At 45.1% G+C, this 17,986-nt stretch overlaps 2 protein-coding genes and 1 long non-coding RNA gene across 4 annotated transcripts in view; 1 reads left to right on the top strand and 2 right to left on the bottom strand.

The window, feature by feature from the left end:
• PLAGL1 (PLAG1 like zinc finger 1) overlaps window positions 1–1,226 on the bottom strand; it is a 48,623-nt gene extending 47,397 nt beyond the window's left edge. For both annotated transcript variants that reach the window (XM_048298858.1, XM_048298859.1), the window contains exon 1: window positions 1,131–1,226. The gene's annotated coding sequence lies outside the window, so the exon portion shown is untranslated. The remainder of the gene's footprint in view (window positions 1–1,130) is intronic.
• Window positions 1,227–2,689: 1,463 nt separating this feature from the next.
• RSPH3 (radial spoke head 3) lies at window positions 2,690–11,238 on the bottom strand. Its single transcript, XM_048299435.1, has 8 exons — window positions 11,058–11,238; window positions 10,786–10,873; window positions 9,353–9,494; window positions 8,751–8,896; window positions 7,997–8,200; window positions 6,807–6,969; window positions 5,656–5,742; window positions 2,690–3,389 (listed from the first exon to the last, which is right to left on the bottom strand). Exons 1-8 carry the CDS (start codon window positions 11,165–11,167, stop codon window positions 3,199–3,201), a joined length of 1,131 nt encoding a protein of 376 aa, XP_048155392.1. The 5' UTR covers window positions 11,168–11,238; the 3' UTR covers window positions 2,690–3,198.
• LOC125323984 lies at window positions 10,803–16,926 on the top strand. The gene is made up of 3 exons (XR_007202739.1): window positions 10,803–11,083; window positions 11,597–12,087; window positions 12,363–16,926. It is a non-coding gene; the product is annotated as an uncharacterized LOC125323984 (long non-coding RNA).
• The last annotated feature ends 1,060 nt before the right edge of the window (window positions 16,927–17,986 follow it).

The following is a 17,986-nucleotide window of genomic DNA, read 5'->3' as shown; positions in this document are numbered from 1 at the left end:
TCTGTCCTATATAGTCCTTTATAAATTAAAAATATCAGCTGAGGTGGGAAGATTGTGTGTAAACTCACATTTTAAAGACAGCTACTACTTTGTGCTCTTCATCAACTACTTTAAATATCTTCTACAAAAGCAGTTTGCCTTACTGGCCATCCATTGTAAGGTGGAACCTACTTGCTGTGCTGAAGTCAAACAGGAGAAGCAAGAGCCCTCAGAGAAAAGTCTGGCTGTCCAAAATCCACCTTTCTAAAAAATGAACTGTCATTTGACTAAGGGACAGAAACTTTTAACAGAGAAATAAAAAACAACTGAAAGTTAAATTTTAACCAAGTTAGGCACTTTAAGAAAAAAACCAAATCCTATAATGTAGTATATTCGTCTTCCCCACAGGAAAAAAAAAAAAGTCGTGTGTCCCGTAGGAGTCAATGACAGCTCAAGGCTTGACCTCGGCAAGCTGTCAGCCTGCTGAAGAGAGAGGGAAAACTGTGCAAACCGCGCTGCGGCTGCTTCTGTCGGCGGGGGTTTTGATGCAGGCGTCGAGACCCGTGTGCGAGCGGCGGGAGCACCTTTGAGGCCGTATAAGTTTTTCCACGGGGGAAGAAACCTCCCGGACCATGATCGGAGTCTCTCGTCACGGGGTGCCACCGCCGGACGCGGGTCACGGCACTGCCCGCTGCCCCACACTGTGCCCTGAAAGCCCCGTGGGGGCCGTGGGGCTGGAGAGAGGCACGAAGGAGAGATGAGGAGATGTCCCCTCCTCCACCAAATTCCCGGTCCTGCAGCCTTTCTGTGCCCAGAGGGAAGAGAGGCCGGGGCGAGAGCCCATCCCGGGGCTCCGGTGCACGGCGCTGCGGGAGAACAAGCGGGAGAGCCTGCACGGCAGCCGGGGCGTGCGGAAAGTCGAGGGAGACCAGCGGAAAATAAATAAGTAAAGACGAAACTCTCCTCCTGAAGGCGGACGCATTGTGGCACAGTTTTCCTGCGGCGGCGGGCCCGGTCCGACAGTCCCGGTGCTCGGCGCCCGCCCCCCAGCGCCCTGCCCGGAGCGGGCCCCCCGCTCCCCCGAGCGCCCCGGCACCGCTGCAGGACGGCGGAGCGCCCCCGGCCCGGCCCCGCACGCCGGCCCCGCTCACCTCATGGCCCAGCTCCGCGGGCGCCGCCCGCTCCCCCAGCGCCGGGCCGGGGAGCGCAGCAGCGGCGGCGGCGGCGGCAGCGGCTCCTCCCGTCCCCGCGGCAGTGCCCGGCCCCGGAGAGACGCCTGGCGGCGGGGCGGCGGCGGGCGGGCCGGGGGAGGGCCGGGCCGAGGGGCGGCCGCGCCGCGTCCCGTCCCCGCTCCGCCCCTGCGGAGCGCCGGGGCAGCGCGGGGCGGGGGGCGAGCCCCGAGCGGAGCGCGGGGGCGGCGCGGGCGTGCAGCTCCGCCGCCGGTGGTGCCCGAGCGCTCGCTCTGCGGCGGCGCTGCCGGGAAACTTGCTCTAGCGGAGCGCGAGTGCCGCGGCTGTCCGGCCGCCGATACTGCCTCTGCCGTGGCCACGGAGTTGGCCGTACTGGTGAGGATCCACAGAACGCCCTGACCTGCACTGCTGGTGGTTAACAACTTCCTAGGAAGGCACTTCACAGGACTTAGAATGTCCTGCATACACGTCCCGGCTTTGCTTCCTTGACTTGGGGTTCAGTTGCAGACTCGCACCCCCCAGGCCGAAGGGGAGGGCAGTGGGTGCACGTCCCCTGAAGCGATCAGTGGCTGTTTCTTCTGGTACTCTCACGGGTCATCCCCGCGGAGATGATCCCACCTTTTCCGTTACCACCAAGCTGGATGGGAGTTTGAGCAACCTGACCTAGTGAAAGGTGTCCCTGCTCATAGCAGGGGTGGGGTTGGACTAGATCATCTGTAAGGCCCCTTCCAACCCAAACTACTCTATCATTCTATGAGCCAGTGTGGACTGCACCGGCTGATTCAAAAGTTGGCTCCTCACGTTATAAATGAGTAAATTTTGCAAAAGTTCGACACCATTGGGGTTTAGCAGAGGAGGGAAGTTGAGATGGGTGTCGCTAGTGCAGGGTGTGCAACGTGCAATAGGTGACGCCAGCAGTGTCTTTCCACCCGTTTCTCCAGCCGGGTTGCCGTGGGCTGTCCTGCCCTCTAGTGCCTGCAGCGCCAGCTCCCTCTGGCCTCTCTCCGCTCCCCCCTGCACGCACACCCAGGAGCTGCAGACCCCCGTGCACCCCCCGTGCCACCGTGGGCGCAGAGCTGTCCACCCTGCGGCCCTACCTGCCTGCCGGGGACAGCTGCTCCTGGGAACACTGACCCAGCAAGGAAACGGTGTTGCTGCAAAGTAGCACAGATGTACTTCTGTGAGGGGGACTGCCCCACCTGTGGAATTGGCCTGTGAACAAACAACTAACTACACGTGGCAGTGAAGGCACATTTTGTCAGTCATGTCTGGTACTGCTTCCAGTGAAGCGGCAGGAAAGAACGATTACAAAGAAAACCGAGACTGGACTTAGCATGTAGTTCCAGCCCCTCACCTCCAGGAGGGGCTCTAAGAGAGGATGCTAAGGAGGATTTTGCGCAGGCAGAAATTCCCAGGGGCGGGTAACTCTTTGAACCTGACAAGCCTGAGGAACAGCTGCTTTGGCTCTATTGACTGCTGAGATGTCCATTCAAGTTTGTGTGAGGAAAGGAAAGACTAACACGAGTGAAAAGCAGTTTATTTAATTGCTGTAGTAACTACCTTTCAAAATAAGGAAAGCAAGGAAATATTCTTCCAAGAACATTATCAAAGCACTTGCAAAGGTTATTACGATGCGCTCAACATCCTTCTCACAACCTTCTAGCACAGGCTGTGGGACAGCATTTCTTTCCAACCATAAACCTCCCAGGTTTTTGATAGATTGGATTGTGTAAAAGGAGACAAAATTTCCCTGCCATTCATTGCACTAGTATCTTCTCTCTTGATTCTTACAGCCTGAAGTCAGCAATTCTAGCATATGGAAAACATGTTTTAATGCTCTACTGTTGCTTAGGTTAATCCTTCAGCATGACTAGGGCACAATACCTGTAAATAGATAGGAATTAATTCCTCGTTTCTAAGCCATTGGTCTCCATTTACTTGATGACTTGCCTGTTTGTCACTCAGTTTCCTAATCCTGTGCTCCTTCTTGACCTGATTATTCTAACTGAGAAGAGGTGGAATCTGAAGGCTATTCCTCAGCAACAGGTTGGTCAGCCTCTTCTTTCTCTGCAACTGGTTGGTCAGCAGCATCTGCCTCACCAGACACCTGGGGAGCTGCATCTGTTGCCCTGGGCTCTTCAGCAGGTGCCTCTGTCTGATCAGATGGAGGTGGATGGCTAAATTCATCTAAGCGTTTTTCAACCACCACACGAATCAAGGCTGAAACAGAGATAGCCACCATTAACAAACATGGAGGAAAAACCCTATAATTTGAGATTTTTTAATACATTACTGACCTATAAATCCTTACATAGAGAAAGAACCCTGAAGTAACTCTAAAAATGAAGGAATACCTAATTGAGAAAAAACATTTCAGCTGCTGTAGCCAAATGATTGGTTTACACTCACAGCAGTAATTTGAAAGAGTGCACTTGGATATTTTTGTTGATTTCCTCACAGTTGCTTCTCGCTCCCAGAGCAGGTCACCCCCCCACAAACAAGGACTAGTCACGTTACACACAAGGTGATGTTTTGGGCCGTCTTCATTCAAATAGGTTAAAAATGGATCTTTAGAGACTTTCCCTATGTTTCTACATAAGAGGATATGGAAGCCACTAAATATCCTCTACAAAATTTGAGGAGTATGATTTGCAGTTCCTTTTGCAGAGATGATGTTTACTCTACAGTGGGTGAGTGGGTATAAGTCAGGAAATATGGATGATAAATAGCAAATGGGCTGCTTACATTACTTACTGGCCTGCCCCAGGTATGTCTTAGGACTGGAGCAAGACAATGATATCTGGTTAAAAACTTAAACAGATTTAACAAGAAAATTATAGATATTCTCATCAATACTGTATCCTGCAGCAACGTTCTCCTTAGGATGTTTATTCAGTACTCAGACTATTTTTTTCTTAAAATAAGAGAAATTTCCCTTCCTTCTGAAGAGCTACATGAAGAAGTGATCCTTGAGTGTACTTACTGGCACATGTATCAGCATAAAATACCTAACAGACAAGCTGTAACTGTCCAAATCATATTATACCTTAAAAAATAAAGTTCAGGGTCCTGATTAAACTAACAATAAACCCAAAGGAAGCAAACACAATTGTAACACAAACCCAAAATCCCAGCAAGAGGAAAACTATAGGAATGAAGATGCAACTGTAAAAAGTGGTTTGATCTAGGAGCACACTGCTGGGTACACATACACCATACTTTTGTGCTTCTACACAAGACAGAGTCCAGGTTTTTCAGATGTTTCAACTACAGCCTCTGAACTAATAAAAGAGCCCAAATATTTAGTTTGAACTAGCCCAAAAGAAGACTGATATTTCAATCTATTTCAAAAGCAAGGACATGATTATTGACTGATAAGGAGGTAAGCCCTTGTTTTGATGAAAAATATTGGTCACCTCACTTTTTAGTCAACCATGGCCTGCCATCATCCTCCTTTCATGCAGGAGAATAATCCATAGCCCTGGGAGTTTACACAAGCAGATTAAGAGACTTTCATGGTATATATGTGGCAGTACACAAGGTGGGTTTTTCGGTTGCCACTAGCACATTCAGGTGCACTACAGAGAACACTACAGCAGTGGTGGCTGGGTAACACAGAGGAAGTAGAAGCTTTATAGCAGAAAAAACAATTGTGTTCTTTAACCATTCTGGTCCTGACATATGTGTTGTATCTCCCAGCATTAACACATCTCAAACAGTATAAAGCCAGAAGAGAGTGGATAGTGCAGCATGACTGACACTTCCATTGTTTCAGCTGAATATCAGTTACCTACTTGTATGTAGTAGTAGTTTTCCAATATTAAAAGATGTTAATATAGCAAAAAACCCAAACCAAACCAACAAATAAACACAAATAAACAAAACCCCCAACACAAAAAGCCATGGGTACTTGGAGCTTTTCCTAAAATGTCACCTCCTACTGATGCCTAGGTTTTAACTTTTATATTTTCCTGATTCTGTACTGCCTAGAGTGTAACTCTGAGGTTTCTTGTAGCTTGCTAGTTTCTGCTCACTTGTGCTAGGTAGACATAACAAAGCCTCTCCAGGCCTGCTCTCCAAGGTCACCCAGACCATCCTAGGCCCAAAAAGTATAATCCAAAGAGCTTCTAAGGGGGGCCAGCAGAGGGGAAATTACATCATTGAACTGAAGCTTTAACTGGAGAATTAACCCTGATATGCAAATGAACCAAACCTATAAAGGTGTGAAGAACTCGTGACCTGTCGTCCATCTTGGGGTTCATTTTTGGCAATAGCCTGTGGCTCCCAGGGTGTACCTTTGAAGGCTTTTCAAATAAATACCTATTTTATTCTTTTACTCCTGTCCAGTCTGTGTCTAGGAGGCCTCTTAAGGCATCACTACCTTAACCCACAGTGACCATATAAATGTGACATTTGTTCTGATCAGCAAAAAAACAATCAAAAACATCAGGCAGCCCAGATTACATTCCAGGATTTGGTAACTTACAGTCAAGCATCATCCTTCCCAGAACCTTCCTCTGTAGTGTTTCTTCCACTTCTGACATCAGCCATGGAAGGAAGTCTGTCTCAATATCTGTAAGAATTTAGCAGGAAGAAACAAAAAGAAAACATCACTTTATAAAGGATGACCAACAGGACTTGGTGGCTGTTTTTATTTGCTATGACAATTAAGGGATGAACCCCCCCTGCCAAAAGGCACTTGCTCTGTAAGAGTCAGACAAAATCTCTCAGATGATGTTTGGTTTCTTACCTCCAACCTCTCTTACTGAGGTTCATCATCATTACAGACTCAGAGCAGAGTCCTCTCAACTGCATTTGTTTTCAAAGAGGTCTGGCACACTTGAAGGGCTCAGAAGAGATGAGATACACAGCCATGTTCTAGTGAGATCCAAATAACTATCCTGAACAAGTCAGGAGAATAACATTTCCTGCCTCACTTTCCAAAGACATTTGGCTTCTGGTCTGTTGAAAGCATTTGTTCTCTCTGACTAAGGAGTTCTTGCTTACCCGTGTATTTCTCAAATGATACTATTTGTACACTGTGATCCCAAAGCCTGCCCTGGTTGAAAACCACACTCAGTTTCTGCATTGATCCCATGATTTATCCTAGCGAGAGTGTAACCATTCCCAAGCTGTGGTCTGTGCCCATGTGGAGACTGGTGAAGTGGGATGGAGCAAGGTAGCTCATAAGAAGTGCTGCTGATTCTAGCGGCTTGGAAGCCACTGATATACAACTCCAAAATTGTTTTCTGGGCCCAATTCTAATTGACTAATTTCTCCCTTGTTCTGATAATCATTACAAAATATTCAGAATGGCAAACTGATTTGTCTGTTCTATAAAAATACATGTACTTCAATTTGGATCTCTCTCTCTCCCAATCCTAACCACCCATTTATTTCTCTCCAGTTCCAAAGCAGCTCTTCTCTTTGTCACACTGTCAGCTCTCACTTATTCTTCACTATTTGTACAGATGATCAATAATGTTTGTGTTAAAACTATGAGTTCAGCCACAAATGTAAATTAATAAAGTCTTATGACATTATTCTAAATAATAGGACAATATGCTGTGTTTCATGGTTGTTTTGAGCTTTATATTACCTTGCTTACATATTTAAAAAGAAAAAAACAAAACAAACCTCTTTCTATAGGGTCATAAAAAAATCCACTGGCATGAAGATTGTTGAAGACTGAGGGAATGAGATCAGCCAGGTAACGCTGAGCGAATGCCCGAGCTGCAACTTTCTCTGCAGTCTCTTTCTGTTTCCTCAGCTTTTCCAGGTGTTCAAGTCTGCGACGTTCCTGTCAAGGCAATTATGCATGTAAAACTTAGAGGCCTTTAGCTGTGACTCCTTTGATCTAGATTTTGAAGAATTATCACAGTGTGTGTCTCATAAATAAAAAAGATAGTCAAAAGTACAGGTAATTATGATCTCTACCTGGTATTTGCAGCCTCTGACTTTCACTAAAGATTTCATTAAAGAGTGCTTGAAAGCAAGCTTGTACTTTATCTATGGAGTATTAAAATACCCTCAAATTACAGGGAAACACATTTCTGTAGTATTCTTTTTCTGATTATGGCAAGTCTATAAAATAAAGGCATCACAGCTGGCCAAATGAAACCCTTTTCTGATGCCTTAGTACACATTAATCTCATGACTTTTTGCTTTATTATTGCAGATCAAGCTGTTTGTTGGCCTTGGAATGTGATGAAGTTGGATAAGTATTTCCCAAACTTTTCATCCTCCAATATTATATCCTATTTCATGTACAAAAAGATTAAAACTCAAATTAGTTCAGGAAAACATTAGAACACACAATTATACAAAGCTGATGAATAGTAAGTAATTAAGTCTTGCCTTTTCTGTTCATTCCTATTTACTAAATATTATTAATATAGCATAATACTTGGCGATCTTGAGATGTACATGTGCACACAGAGTAGTGCATGCATTGGGTGTGAAAGACTAGGTGTCTCTCTTAATTCCAAGCACTCTATTTGTTTAGTTATTATAATGAAAAGGCTTAAGAAACAGCTGCACCAGGTACAGAAGAAAATGCTGTTGGGTTTGGCCTTTTGACCAGGTGTCCAACTACACCAGGTCACTCAAGTATGACTGCTCCAAGTAAACACAACGGTGTGGTGCTGTTGTACGAGAGCAAGTGGCAGAGTGCAGCTGTATGTCACCAAAATGCTTTAAGGTATATCAAAGCTGACAGTACCCTTTTGGGCATACCCAGCTTATATCACAGCTTGTCGTTCCGCACTGGAAATGTTTTTCTCCCTTCTGACATCATTCAGACAGGCCTTGCCCTGAGGAAGGCTTACCTTCTCCTCTCTGATTCGCCTATCCTGCTCTTCCAAGCGCTGCAATTCAGCCAACTCTGCATTACGCAGCTCTGCGAAGGCACGCTGATGGGACCACAGCTGGGCCAGCTCTTCTTCCTCCATGACTTCCAGCAAAGCCTGCTCAACTGTTTTCCCAATCAACACTTCCAGGATCGGCTTAACTTCAATATCAAAGTCAAACAACTGAGGATGGGAGTCAGAAAAACAGAGATAAATGTCCCTTGATCACAATTACTCTTAACAAGGATTGACAAGGAGAAAAAGGATAAAAAAGCCCTTGTACTGAAGTCCGGCTGGATAAATGCAGGTGCAGGTGGGGGACCAGTGTCAGCTAAGGCAGAGAGAATCATGAGTGCTGCTGGGGGCTAAGTAGTGAGTGGGCTGGAGTGAGACACCACACACCCTCCCACAGCCCCTGTGCGGACTGCCAAGCACTTCCCTGGACCCTATTTCTGTGTTCCCAGTCCCTTCTTGGGCTGGACACGTTTTACAGAAGAGAGCATTTCTCAACACTGTAGTTCATAGCTGAAAGCAGCAGAACCAGTGCACATGGAGACACATCTTCCTTAATTTTACACTTAACCTCAAAGCAGACATTGGTGAGTTGGGTTTGGGGTTTTTTTGCATGTTCTGTGAGGATTAGTTCCTTTCTGTTTCTATTTCAATTTTGTATCAAAAATGTGTTTTGTATGGGAGATATATTTTGACGGCACTTGTGGACCTGACTTCATACCTCCCCTTCTTCTATTTGTGTGGCCACATCTTTTCCTGTTTTGGCTGGTATGAAGAGTGGAGTGGGTGGTCTGTCCAAAAATTCATCTGTTTGACACTCTCCATCAACCTCTATTATCCGATCACTAATCTCTTCCAAATACAGTTCTAGAAACAAAAGCACAATGAATACTCAAAGTGGGATTCTTTTTATTTTATCTCTCAACTGTTTTTGATGACTCTACATTCTGAATTACATCCAAAGAGTGCAATAAAATGTTATCTATAAAGTTTAAAAAAAGGCCTCTCAAAACACAGGTCAGTTTGCTGCATAGGTCAGTAGTTCACCTTAAGCAAAAGTTTTAAAACCTTCAATTTTAAGCATATATGAAACTTCTCTGATTATACTGAAAATGGAAATATATGAAGAAGTCTTGATTAATGTACACTGGAAAACAGACCTTCTGGGAAAATGTCACTAATTAACAAGTTTAGAACCTCTGATTCCAGCATTCTATGATTTAAACTTATCCTTGTATCCAACTTCATCACCAATTTAGCAAGTGAATATAGATCAGCAAGTTTTTGTTTTCAGACAGATATGAAAAAAAGGCAGCCTTCTACCTGTCTGCACATGAACATGTTCTCTGCCTTCCACAGGCTCTGGCGTTCCTGGTCGGATTTGCACGTGTGTAAGCTTTCTGGCCAGTAATTTTTTCTGTGCTTTCCTCTGCTTTTTAACCTCAGGGGTACTGGGCTGGGTACTCTGAGCAGGGGTGAAGAAGAAAAACACCCACAAAACAGAATAAACTTTGTACTTGAAAATGATACTCAATTGCCTCTACAGAAAAATGAAGGTTGCTCTTTGATTTTAATGCTAGCTATCTAGTATTTTGGATTTACTTTACTGGGTCCTGGCCCCATATTTTCAGTTGACTTAAAGACTGTATGGCATGAAATTAGTCAGTAATGCTAGCTGCCTACAGGCACATAATAATGGCATCTCACACTGAGTAATTAATTAATTAATTTGTTATGTGAAAGTAAATATTGTATACAGAACTTTGTAAGATAAAGTATATTAAAATGGTGTGGTTTTTTCTGACAAGTAAGAGTTTTCAAATTTTGAGAGGTCAAATGGACTTACGTCCAGTTATCATATTATGAACAGAATTGTTTGCTAGATAAAAATTATAGGACCAATTATTGCTGATGAAACAAAAGAAACTCACAATAACTTTTCTATTCAGTACTCTACCTATGGATTGAGATAAACATCAGTTTTGAACTTCTTAAACAAAACTTACATAAAATTCACTCTAAGAAACAGCTACTGAACAACACAAAGCTATTTTCAACAGTAGCTTTAAAAAATACAGACTGCTTTAAGTTCATATATGATCAAATTATCTATGTAGAAATATTCTCTGAAAACAAAGTATCACATTTGGGTGGGACTCTGAGCAACCTCGACCAGTGGAAGGTATCTCTGCCCATGGCAGGGGGTTGGAACTAGATGATCTTTAAGACCCCTTTCAACCCAAACCATTCTAAGATTCCATGATTTACTATTGTATACTATTCTATACAGCAGTAATACAAACAAAATACTTTGGCATCCTCACAAGCAGCTTTTGCATACAGCTGGACCATTTAGCTCTGCTTCTATGGTAGGAAAAACCAAACTCTACCCCACGACTCAATTTCTCAGGAGCTGCAATTCTCCCTGATGACACCTTGCATATGATAACAGATTATCCAGTAATGACTTGTGCTCAGGACCATTACACTAAAGAAATGGAGAAGGAAAATGAAGGAATCAAGTACTCAAAGGGAGGGAAAAAATCAGAACTGCACAAGTTCATATGAAACTACACGCTTTAAGAATGAGCTGGAAACAGAGGCTAGTTTAACTGGAGAGCCTGTGACTACGTGAAACATTGGAAGTAAAATTACAGCTTCGGTAGTTAAAATTATAAATCAGGAACAGCTTTGCTGCCCTCCCTATGACTTTCCCACAAAACTGTAGTATGATCCACACTAAAAAAGCCCCATACCTCCGGTAGGAGGCGAATGGACAAAGCGTTTCCGCGCACCACTCTCGGGTCGATCATGATGTTGCCGTAGCGCCGCGGGCCCTTCTCCCTGCGGCACAGCACAGACAGCGCCGGTTGCGGCCCCCGCACGCCGGGCACGAGAAAGGCAGGGCGGCGGGGGCTGCGCTCCCCGGGAAGGGCCGGCAGGGAGCTGGGCTGAGGGGAAAGGCGCGGAGGGCAGCGGGGCAGCGGCCCGCGGAGGGCGGCGCGGTCCGCCGGACACCAGCACTCACGTCTCGGCGGCGTTGGACTGCTCTCGGTACTTGGGGCGGGGGAGCAGGGAGCGGGGCTGGCTGCAGAAGCTGTAGGGCACGTCCAGCTCGGGCGCTCGGATGGGCACCATGGTGGGCTCCGTGCGGCAGCTCCGACTCCGGCTTCGGGCGGGGCGGGCGCGGCCTGAGGGAGCGGTAACGGCGTCCGTCTCCCGGGCAACGCGCGGCGCATGCGCGGGCGGGTGGCCGCGGGCCGCTCGGGGCGTCGCGGAGTGGCGGCGGGCCGGGAGGCGCCTTAAGGATCATCCATGGGCAGGGACACCTCCCACTAGACCAGGGTGCTTAAAGCCCCATCCAGCCCGACCTCGAACACTTTCAGGGTGGGGAATTCTCAGCCTCTCTGGGGAACCTGCTACAGTGCCTCACCACTCTTCCAGCAAACAATGTCTTCCTAAAATATAATCTAAATCTACCCTCTTCCCGATTGAATGCATTCCCCCTTGTCCTGTCACTACATGCCCTTGTAAAAAGCCCCTCTCAGCTCTCTTGTTGGCTCTCAGGTACTGGAATGCGGTGGCCAGGTCACCCCGGAGCCTTCCCTTTGCTGTGCGCGGCCTCGCCCCTCACGGAGCTGTTCCTGCCGGGACGGAGCCAAAGCCTCGGGAGGAGCCGGCCCGCCGGGCCCTGGGAAAGCATCACCGTAACCCACAGCGGGTTGGGCTTGGCAGCGCTGCGGGGCCCGCCCTGGCCGAGGCAATGAGAGCGTCGGACCGCGAGGTGTCACCGTCCTCCCGCCGCCTCGGGATAAACTCCCCAGGGACTCGCAGCTTTCCCGGGAAACGCGGGGTGCCTTAACCCGACCTGCACTAGCACTGGCTTGAGAAGGTTGGATGGGGGGTCGCGAAACCCTTTTGGATGGCGTGCTGGTGGCTTAAGTGCTGGTGTCCTGGAAGTACCGGCTCTAACAGCTGCACTCCAAATTTGTGTTTTCCACACAAGCTGGAGATTTGGATACTGTAAAGGTGTCCTGTGAGGACAGATACAAGATGAGGTGAGTCCTCACTATGCCATCCCACCCATGGTGAGATGCACACCCTGCCAGGGCAAATCATGAGGAGGTGTTTTCAGCTTCTGGAAAAATTTTCCATTAAGAGAAACATAAAAGCATTGCAGGGTTACTGATACAGTGATAGCCTTTTAACCTCTGTGGGTAGGGATATGCCTTGATTATTTTAGCAAGATTTAGCATATAAAATAGCCTATGCCCTTTGTTTCTGAAACCTTTGGTTTAAATGTAATTCACGTGTTAAATTCTGTTTATTTCAGCTCAGACATCTGAGTTACTGCTGCAGACATCTGTGCTCCGCCACAGCCCCGAGTAGACAGTCCCAGGCAAAAAACTGGAAACAGCAGAGAGTACTTCGCAGGAGGCCTCAAAGGCATGGGGGAAGCATCCTGTGGAGCAGGAGAAACTATTTGAAAAACAAGTTAAAAAACCCACCCCAAACTAAAAGCCTGCCAAAAAGCCAGGTGTGGGAGGCAAGGGGGAAAAAAAGAATGTTTTCGTCATTTATTATTGGGAAGCTTGCAGAGTCAATAGAGGAATGGGAATTGTGTTGACTCCACTGTTGCTAGCTGGGTGGTGGGACAAGTGGATATGGGCCTGCAGAAGTACAGTGCAAGTGTCACTGGGGTAGGAGGGGAGAGAAGTCCTTCAATATTTGCTTGTGTCTGGGCAAGCAAAGTTAATGAATGAGTTCTCGATCCAGCCAAGCCAGAGTACTATGGTCCTTAAATTTGACCAGAACCAATACAATCCTTTGATTTTGAAAACTTGACTCATATTTTCTGAAAATTTAATTTTGGTTTTATGGTTGGCTCTACTGCTGTTGGACGGGGGACTTGAAATCTGGGTAGACCTTTCCAAGATTGTTAGAGATCTGGTGTTTCTGTTCACGTGAGAAACAGCTGCAGCATAGCCTTAAAAATGTCAGTCTATACCTGTCCAGAGTGTGCTTGCAGAACAACCCTAGAAATTGGGCTGGAACGGACTGGAGAGGAGGGCAACTAGAAGATGGCCTGTAACCACTGGAGCAAGGATTCCTGAGGAGCTGCCTGTTACCTATTGCACACAAATCTTGTGAAGATGAAGGTGTTGCATCACAGGTTCATTTTGTTAAGCTGGCCCCAGCTGGTGTCTCACTTTTTGGGAGAATTTCTCATTCAGCTAATATGTTCGCTGGTTGAATGGCAGTGACTCTCCTCCTTATCTCTGTGAAACACTGCTACCCCCTGAGTTAGCAGTTCAGTGCAAAGGTCTCTGCAGGTTTATAAGTGACAAAGCTATGCCCAGAAAAGCTCAGCTTTTTTCCCTTGGCCCCTTTTATGTTGGTTTGTTGTTGGGGTTTTTTTTGGTTTTTTGGCTAAAAATAGCTGGTGAGTTCTGGAACATTTTGCGTCATCACAAGACTGAGTGGAGCAGGATCCAAAAACATGTTGATTGTAATCAGATTGCTGCCATTAGTTGCTCTCTGGATCTTACAGTAATGTTTCACATATGCTTTAGAGGATTTTCTTGGACCTGCACGACAGCAGTGCCAGAGGTATTGCCTGGGAGATGGGCCTACCTAGCAAGGAATGAATCAGCCCGTATCCCATATGGCAGCTAAGAAAGGTCTTTTAAAGTGCCTTCAGTTGACTTGAAAGCTGCAGAACAAGGGCTTTATCTCCTTCCAGGTTTGCTATGGGTCTGTTAAAAGGCCTTGGAGCCAAAACATACTTTTTTGTCTGTTTGTTTTCATGAGAATCTCCTGGCATTGTACCATGCCTTATGGCATGCCCTTGGCTTTCTTTTTTTGGATGTGAAACAAGTTTATTCACAGCAAAGCAAATGTGAAGGTGCCAGTGTGTAGTAACAGAAGATGTACACCCACTATTTCCTGCAACACTTGGGATGCATTCTGTAACTAGTGAATGACACCTTGAAATACAATAAAAGGGATCTACAGTGCTGAGCCTGGGTCTTCCTGTGGCCCTAGCTTGGATGTTGCTAGATTGAGAGACCTTGTGCCACAGTGCATCATACAACACAATGCTGAGCAGACCAGCTGAGTCCAGTTTCTACCATCTTAACTTTCTGCAACTTAGTCTCATAACTAAGAAAGGAAGGAGGTTTATGGGTATAGGCAATGTTTAACTGTCAAGGAAGGACAGAGAGGGGCATAATGCTTTCCTAGAGCATTTTCTCTGTCTGGAGGACCATGGCTGCTTATAAAATCACAGGAATGCTTCCCTGGTGTAAAACTGTGTAATTATATGAAATTTGGTTTAGATTTGGTTCTCGATGGCCCTGAGATGGAATTTTAATCTATGATTCTTACCCTCTTGAGCCTGCAGTTAAAGGCATGGATCTCCCAGTCTTAGACGTAATCTATTTAAGGCCAAAATGCCACTGCTTTCAAATAGACATGAAAGAAGCACAGAGCAATCTAGACTGAAAAGGACACTGGAGGTCTCTAGTGTAATCCTCTTGGCAAAGCCAGGACAAATTCAAAGATAGATCAGATTGGTCAGGACCTTCTCCTGACAGCTTTTGAAAATCTACCGGGATGGAGATGCTTGTAGTAGCCTTGAAAATCTCAGAAATCATCATGCTGCTGCTAATCAATGCCCTGAGATGTCTGATGGAAATACAAAAAAACACAAAACAAATGTGGAGAGCTATCAGTGTGACTAAAAAGATGAAAGAATCACAGAGCCCAAGTGAGGTGTATATGAACTATTTGTCCTGATGCTGTGAGAGAACAATTAATAGAAGTGCCCTGAAACCTATTTCAGCTTGCTGCAGTGACGTGATCAAAGAAAATTAGCAATACTGTGTCAGTATTGTATCAGTGGTGTCTGCCAGATCACAGATGGTGTCTTGGCTGCTGTTAGTAGGTGCTGGATTCAGTGTGTCAGAGATAAACAGGCCTGGTCCTAACAGGGAGACACTTAGCTTTAAAAATATAATGTGCCAACCTGAGATTTTTGATGGATGAGAGACATAGAAGGAAAAATAAATACTGGAGCTAAACTTGAGTTCTGCTGGGGACATCAATATATTTTTAATAAGGGTTGTTGATATGTAAACATGAATAGAAAAAAGTGCAGATCCTATCACTCGTATCTTCAACCCAAGCTATTAAACTTCCTTTTCTTTGCAGCAGCAGTTCTGTGTTTGTGGGGTTGGGCAGGACTGAAAAGTTTCGGTTCTCAAGACCTTAATTTCTCTAACACTAGTGAAGAACCAGAATTTATTAATTGTGGTTTCCAGCCAAAATTTACGATGCTGTTTCCCCCTACCACTTCACCTCTGACTCTCAGCACCATTTTCCCTAGGTTGCCTTCCCTCCATGTTCCCCACAAACTTTGTTTTTCAGTGGTACAAGCCTGCTCTTGGGGCTGCATTCTTGCCTTTTGCCACCATGTGCTTTCAGAGACAGTGACTAGAAAAAATTATGGAGGGGTGACAAAGCACTTTAGAGGGTGGAGCACACTGAATTTTAAACTGTCATTCATTACAGTTGCCAAATGAAAAATCAATTGTTGGTGACCTTCCTATTTAAGCTCAAATAGACTGTGTGCTGCTATATTGCTCCAGCCCCTTCTTACCTCTCCCTGTCTTGAGTAGGGCTCTCCCACTCCATCCTTTTGCCCCAGGAAGTTCTGCCTTATTTTTCATCTCCCTGTATTGAGGGCACTTGTTCAAATGCACTAAACTTGCAGAGTAAGACACAAGTCTGATCTGCTTCTGTTGCTCCTTCACTGTAGTCTTGGTGTTTGTCCATCTTGATATAAATTACCCTTTATCACATCTCTGGGAGGCAGATCAGTATCACCTGTGCTTAATTTGAGATAAACTGCACAGTCCAAAAACTGCACTGGGTAGGAGGCCTTTTGGAAAAAGCAGACCAGGATGTTGAACACCCTAACTACAAGTCTCTGGTCTTTATCTCAAGATCATCCTCCCTGATGAACTATGGAGAACTAGTGGCTGCTCTGCTCTTTCTCACACCCAGGGATTTCTCAAATGCCATGTTTTCTGATGTCTGTAGCTCACAAGATGGGTGTGCATCTCTGTATTGTACCATGTAACATTGTGTACTCCTCAGAGTACAGCACCCTGAGAAGTTGTTGAATGATACTGTGGTTGCTGTCTCACCTGGTCACCAGTTGTACTGAAGAAATCTGGTTGGTGTATTGCAGGCACAGCTGCACAGGTTCACTTGCTGTGTGAAGTCACAACTTTACAATGGAGAGAGAACTGCATGGCCCAAGACTGTGCAGCAAGTATGTGGAAGAACAGAAAAATCCCTAATCTGTATTGTAAGAGCATCTTCTCTGATCACCTGACTTGGAAACTGCTTGGATTTGGCTTTAATTTTTTTTTTTTTAAATACAGTTTTGTAATTTTCAGCATAGCCTGTGGGATACTGAAGGTGCAGGCTTGAATACGGACTGTTGCATCTGTCGAGGAGGTTGGTGGGAGGTTTGTGGGTTGTAGGAAGGAAGAGTTTTGAGCAGCCGTTGGATCAGTTCTGTAAATAGACTTGTTGGCTGAAGAGCAGGTTTTGTTTAGAAAGTGTGAAACCCTTCATAGACACCTTTTCATATTATTACCCATCAGAGGAAGCAGAGCTCAACGGAGTCAACTGTGTTTAGAATTTGTGAACCATTTGTTCAGACTTATGTGCTGACACCTCAGTTAGAGAATAATCTGTGGTTTCCTCTTCCTTAGTAGAAGATCAGGTAGAATTTGGAATAGGTTTCACTCAGAAGTGAAATTTAAATTGATGTATTTATCACAGTGAATGGTAAAACAATAAATTATTGGTAAATAATTGGTAAATAAATAAATTGGTAAATAATAAATAAATGGCAAAACTATTAAAACAATAAAAGCTATGTATTTCTAGAAAAAGTTATTATTAGATAATTAGCATTTCTGAATAACAGAGAGACAGAAAAAAACAATTGTTTACTTAGCATCCACAGAGACTTGCAGACAGCTACATATATGATAGTCAGCTGCCCATATGAGGATTATATCACTTCTCCAACAGTGGTTGCTCTTTTCCCATGGATTTTTCTCTATCATTGTCAGACTTTTTATTTAAAAAGTTGCTCCTTCTTCTGAATTTTTAGCTTTCAGAAGTTCATCTGAAGTTTTCACTCTGTTCTGATGACACATGTGATAAGGACTGATTTCTAACAAAATTCAGAGAAAAATGTAACCCAAGTGCCTGCCCAAGGTGGGTTTCCTTTTCCTGTAGTCAGAAATTGTCCTCCTGGAAACACAAGATAGCCACACTAACTGTGGTCTGACTCATGCTACCAGGGTAGCATCGTGTTCTTATTTATTCAGAGTTCACCCCTGCGATAGCCAAGTGGCCTCAGTGTGATAAAAGTAATATTCTTTTCTCAGGTTAAGAGACCTGCCTGGGTAACGATGGGAAGCTGAAATTGACACTTGCAGTTTATGAACAAGGAATGAGTCAGCCTGGGAATAACCTGGTGTGGTGCTGCAGCAAACTGCCTGGTCTCCTGTGATGTATCAGCCCCAAAACCAGAACAGGCAGTACAGAAATAAGAACTCCTATTCCCAGATAAAAAGCAACACAGATGGGATTTTTGTCAGCTGTGATACTTCTCCATGCTATAATTGGAGACATTAGATAGCAATATTGCAAGAGGGAACATTATGTAAAAAACCGTCTGTGTGGAACTCCCTACAGTATGTAACTGAGCTATGAAGCAGTAATTTTGTTATTAACTTTTAACATCAATTTAACATTAAAGTATACATAACCCAAGCAGAATCCCCAAACTATCCATTTTGGCTTTAGTGTTACAAGAAATTAAAGATCTAGTTCTAAGCAAAAGGCCAAAGAGATACAATCCCATCACAA

Source organism: Corvus hawaiiensis, chromosome 3 (genome assembly GCF_020740725.1).
Source record: "Corvus hawaiiensis isolate bCorHaw1 chromosome 3, bCorHaw1.pri.cur, whole genome shotgun sequence".
In the NCBI taxonomy this organism is placed as follows: Eukaryota; Metazoa; Chordata; class Aves; order Passeriformes; family Corvidae; genus Corvus; species Corvus hawaiiensis.
This window is presented reverse-complemented; position numbering and strand designations above follow the sequence as displayed.

Coding starts and splice junctions, on each gene's coding strand:
- RSPH3 (XM_048299435.1), bottom strand. CDS start 11,167: ATGGTGCCCATCCGAGCGCCCGAGCTGGACGTGCCCTACAGCTTCTGC. Junction 9,495..10,785: donor CCATTCGCCTCCTACCGGAG/GTATGGGGCTTT, acceptor ACCCCTGCTCAG/AGTACCCAGCCCAGTACCCC. Junction 8,201..8,750: donor CACAAATAGAAGAAGGGGAG/GTATGAAGTCAG, acceptor TCCCATCCTCAG/TTGTTTGACTTTGATATTGA.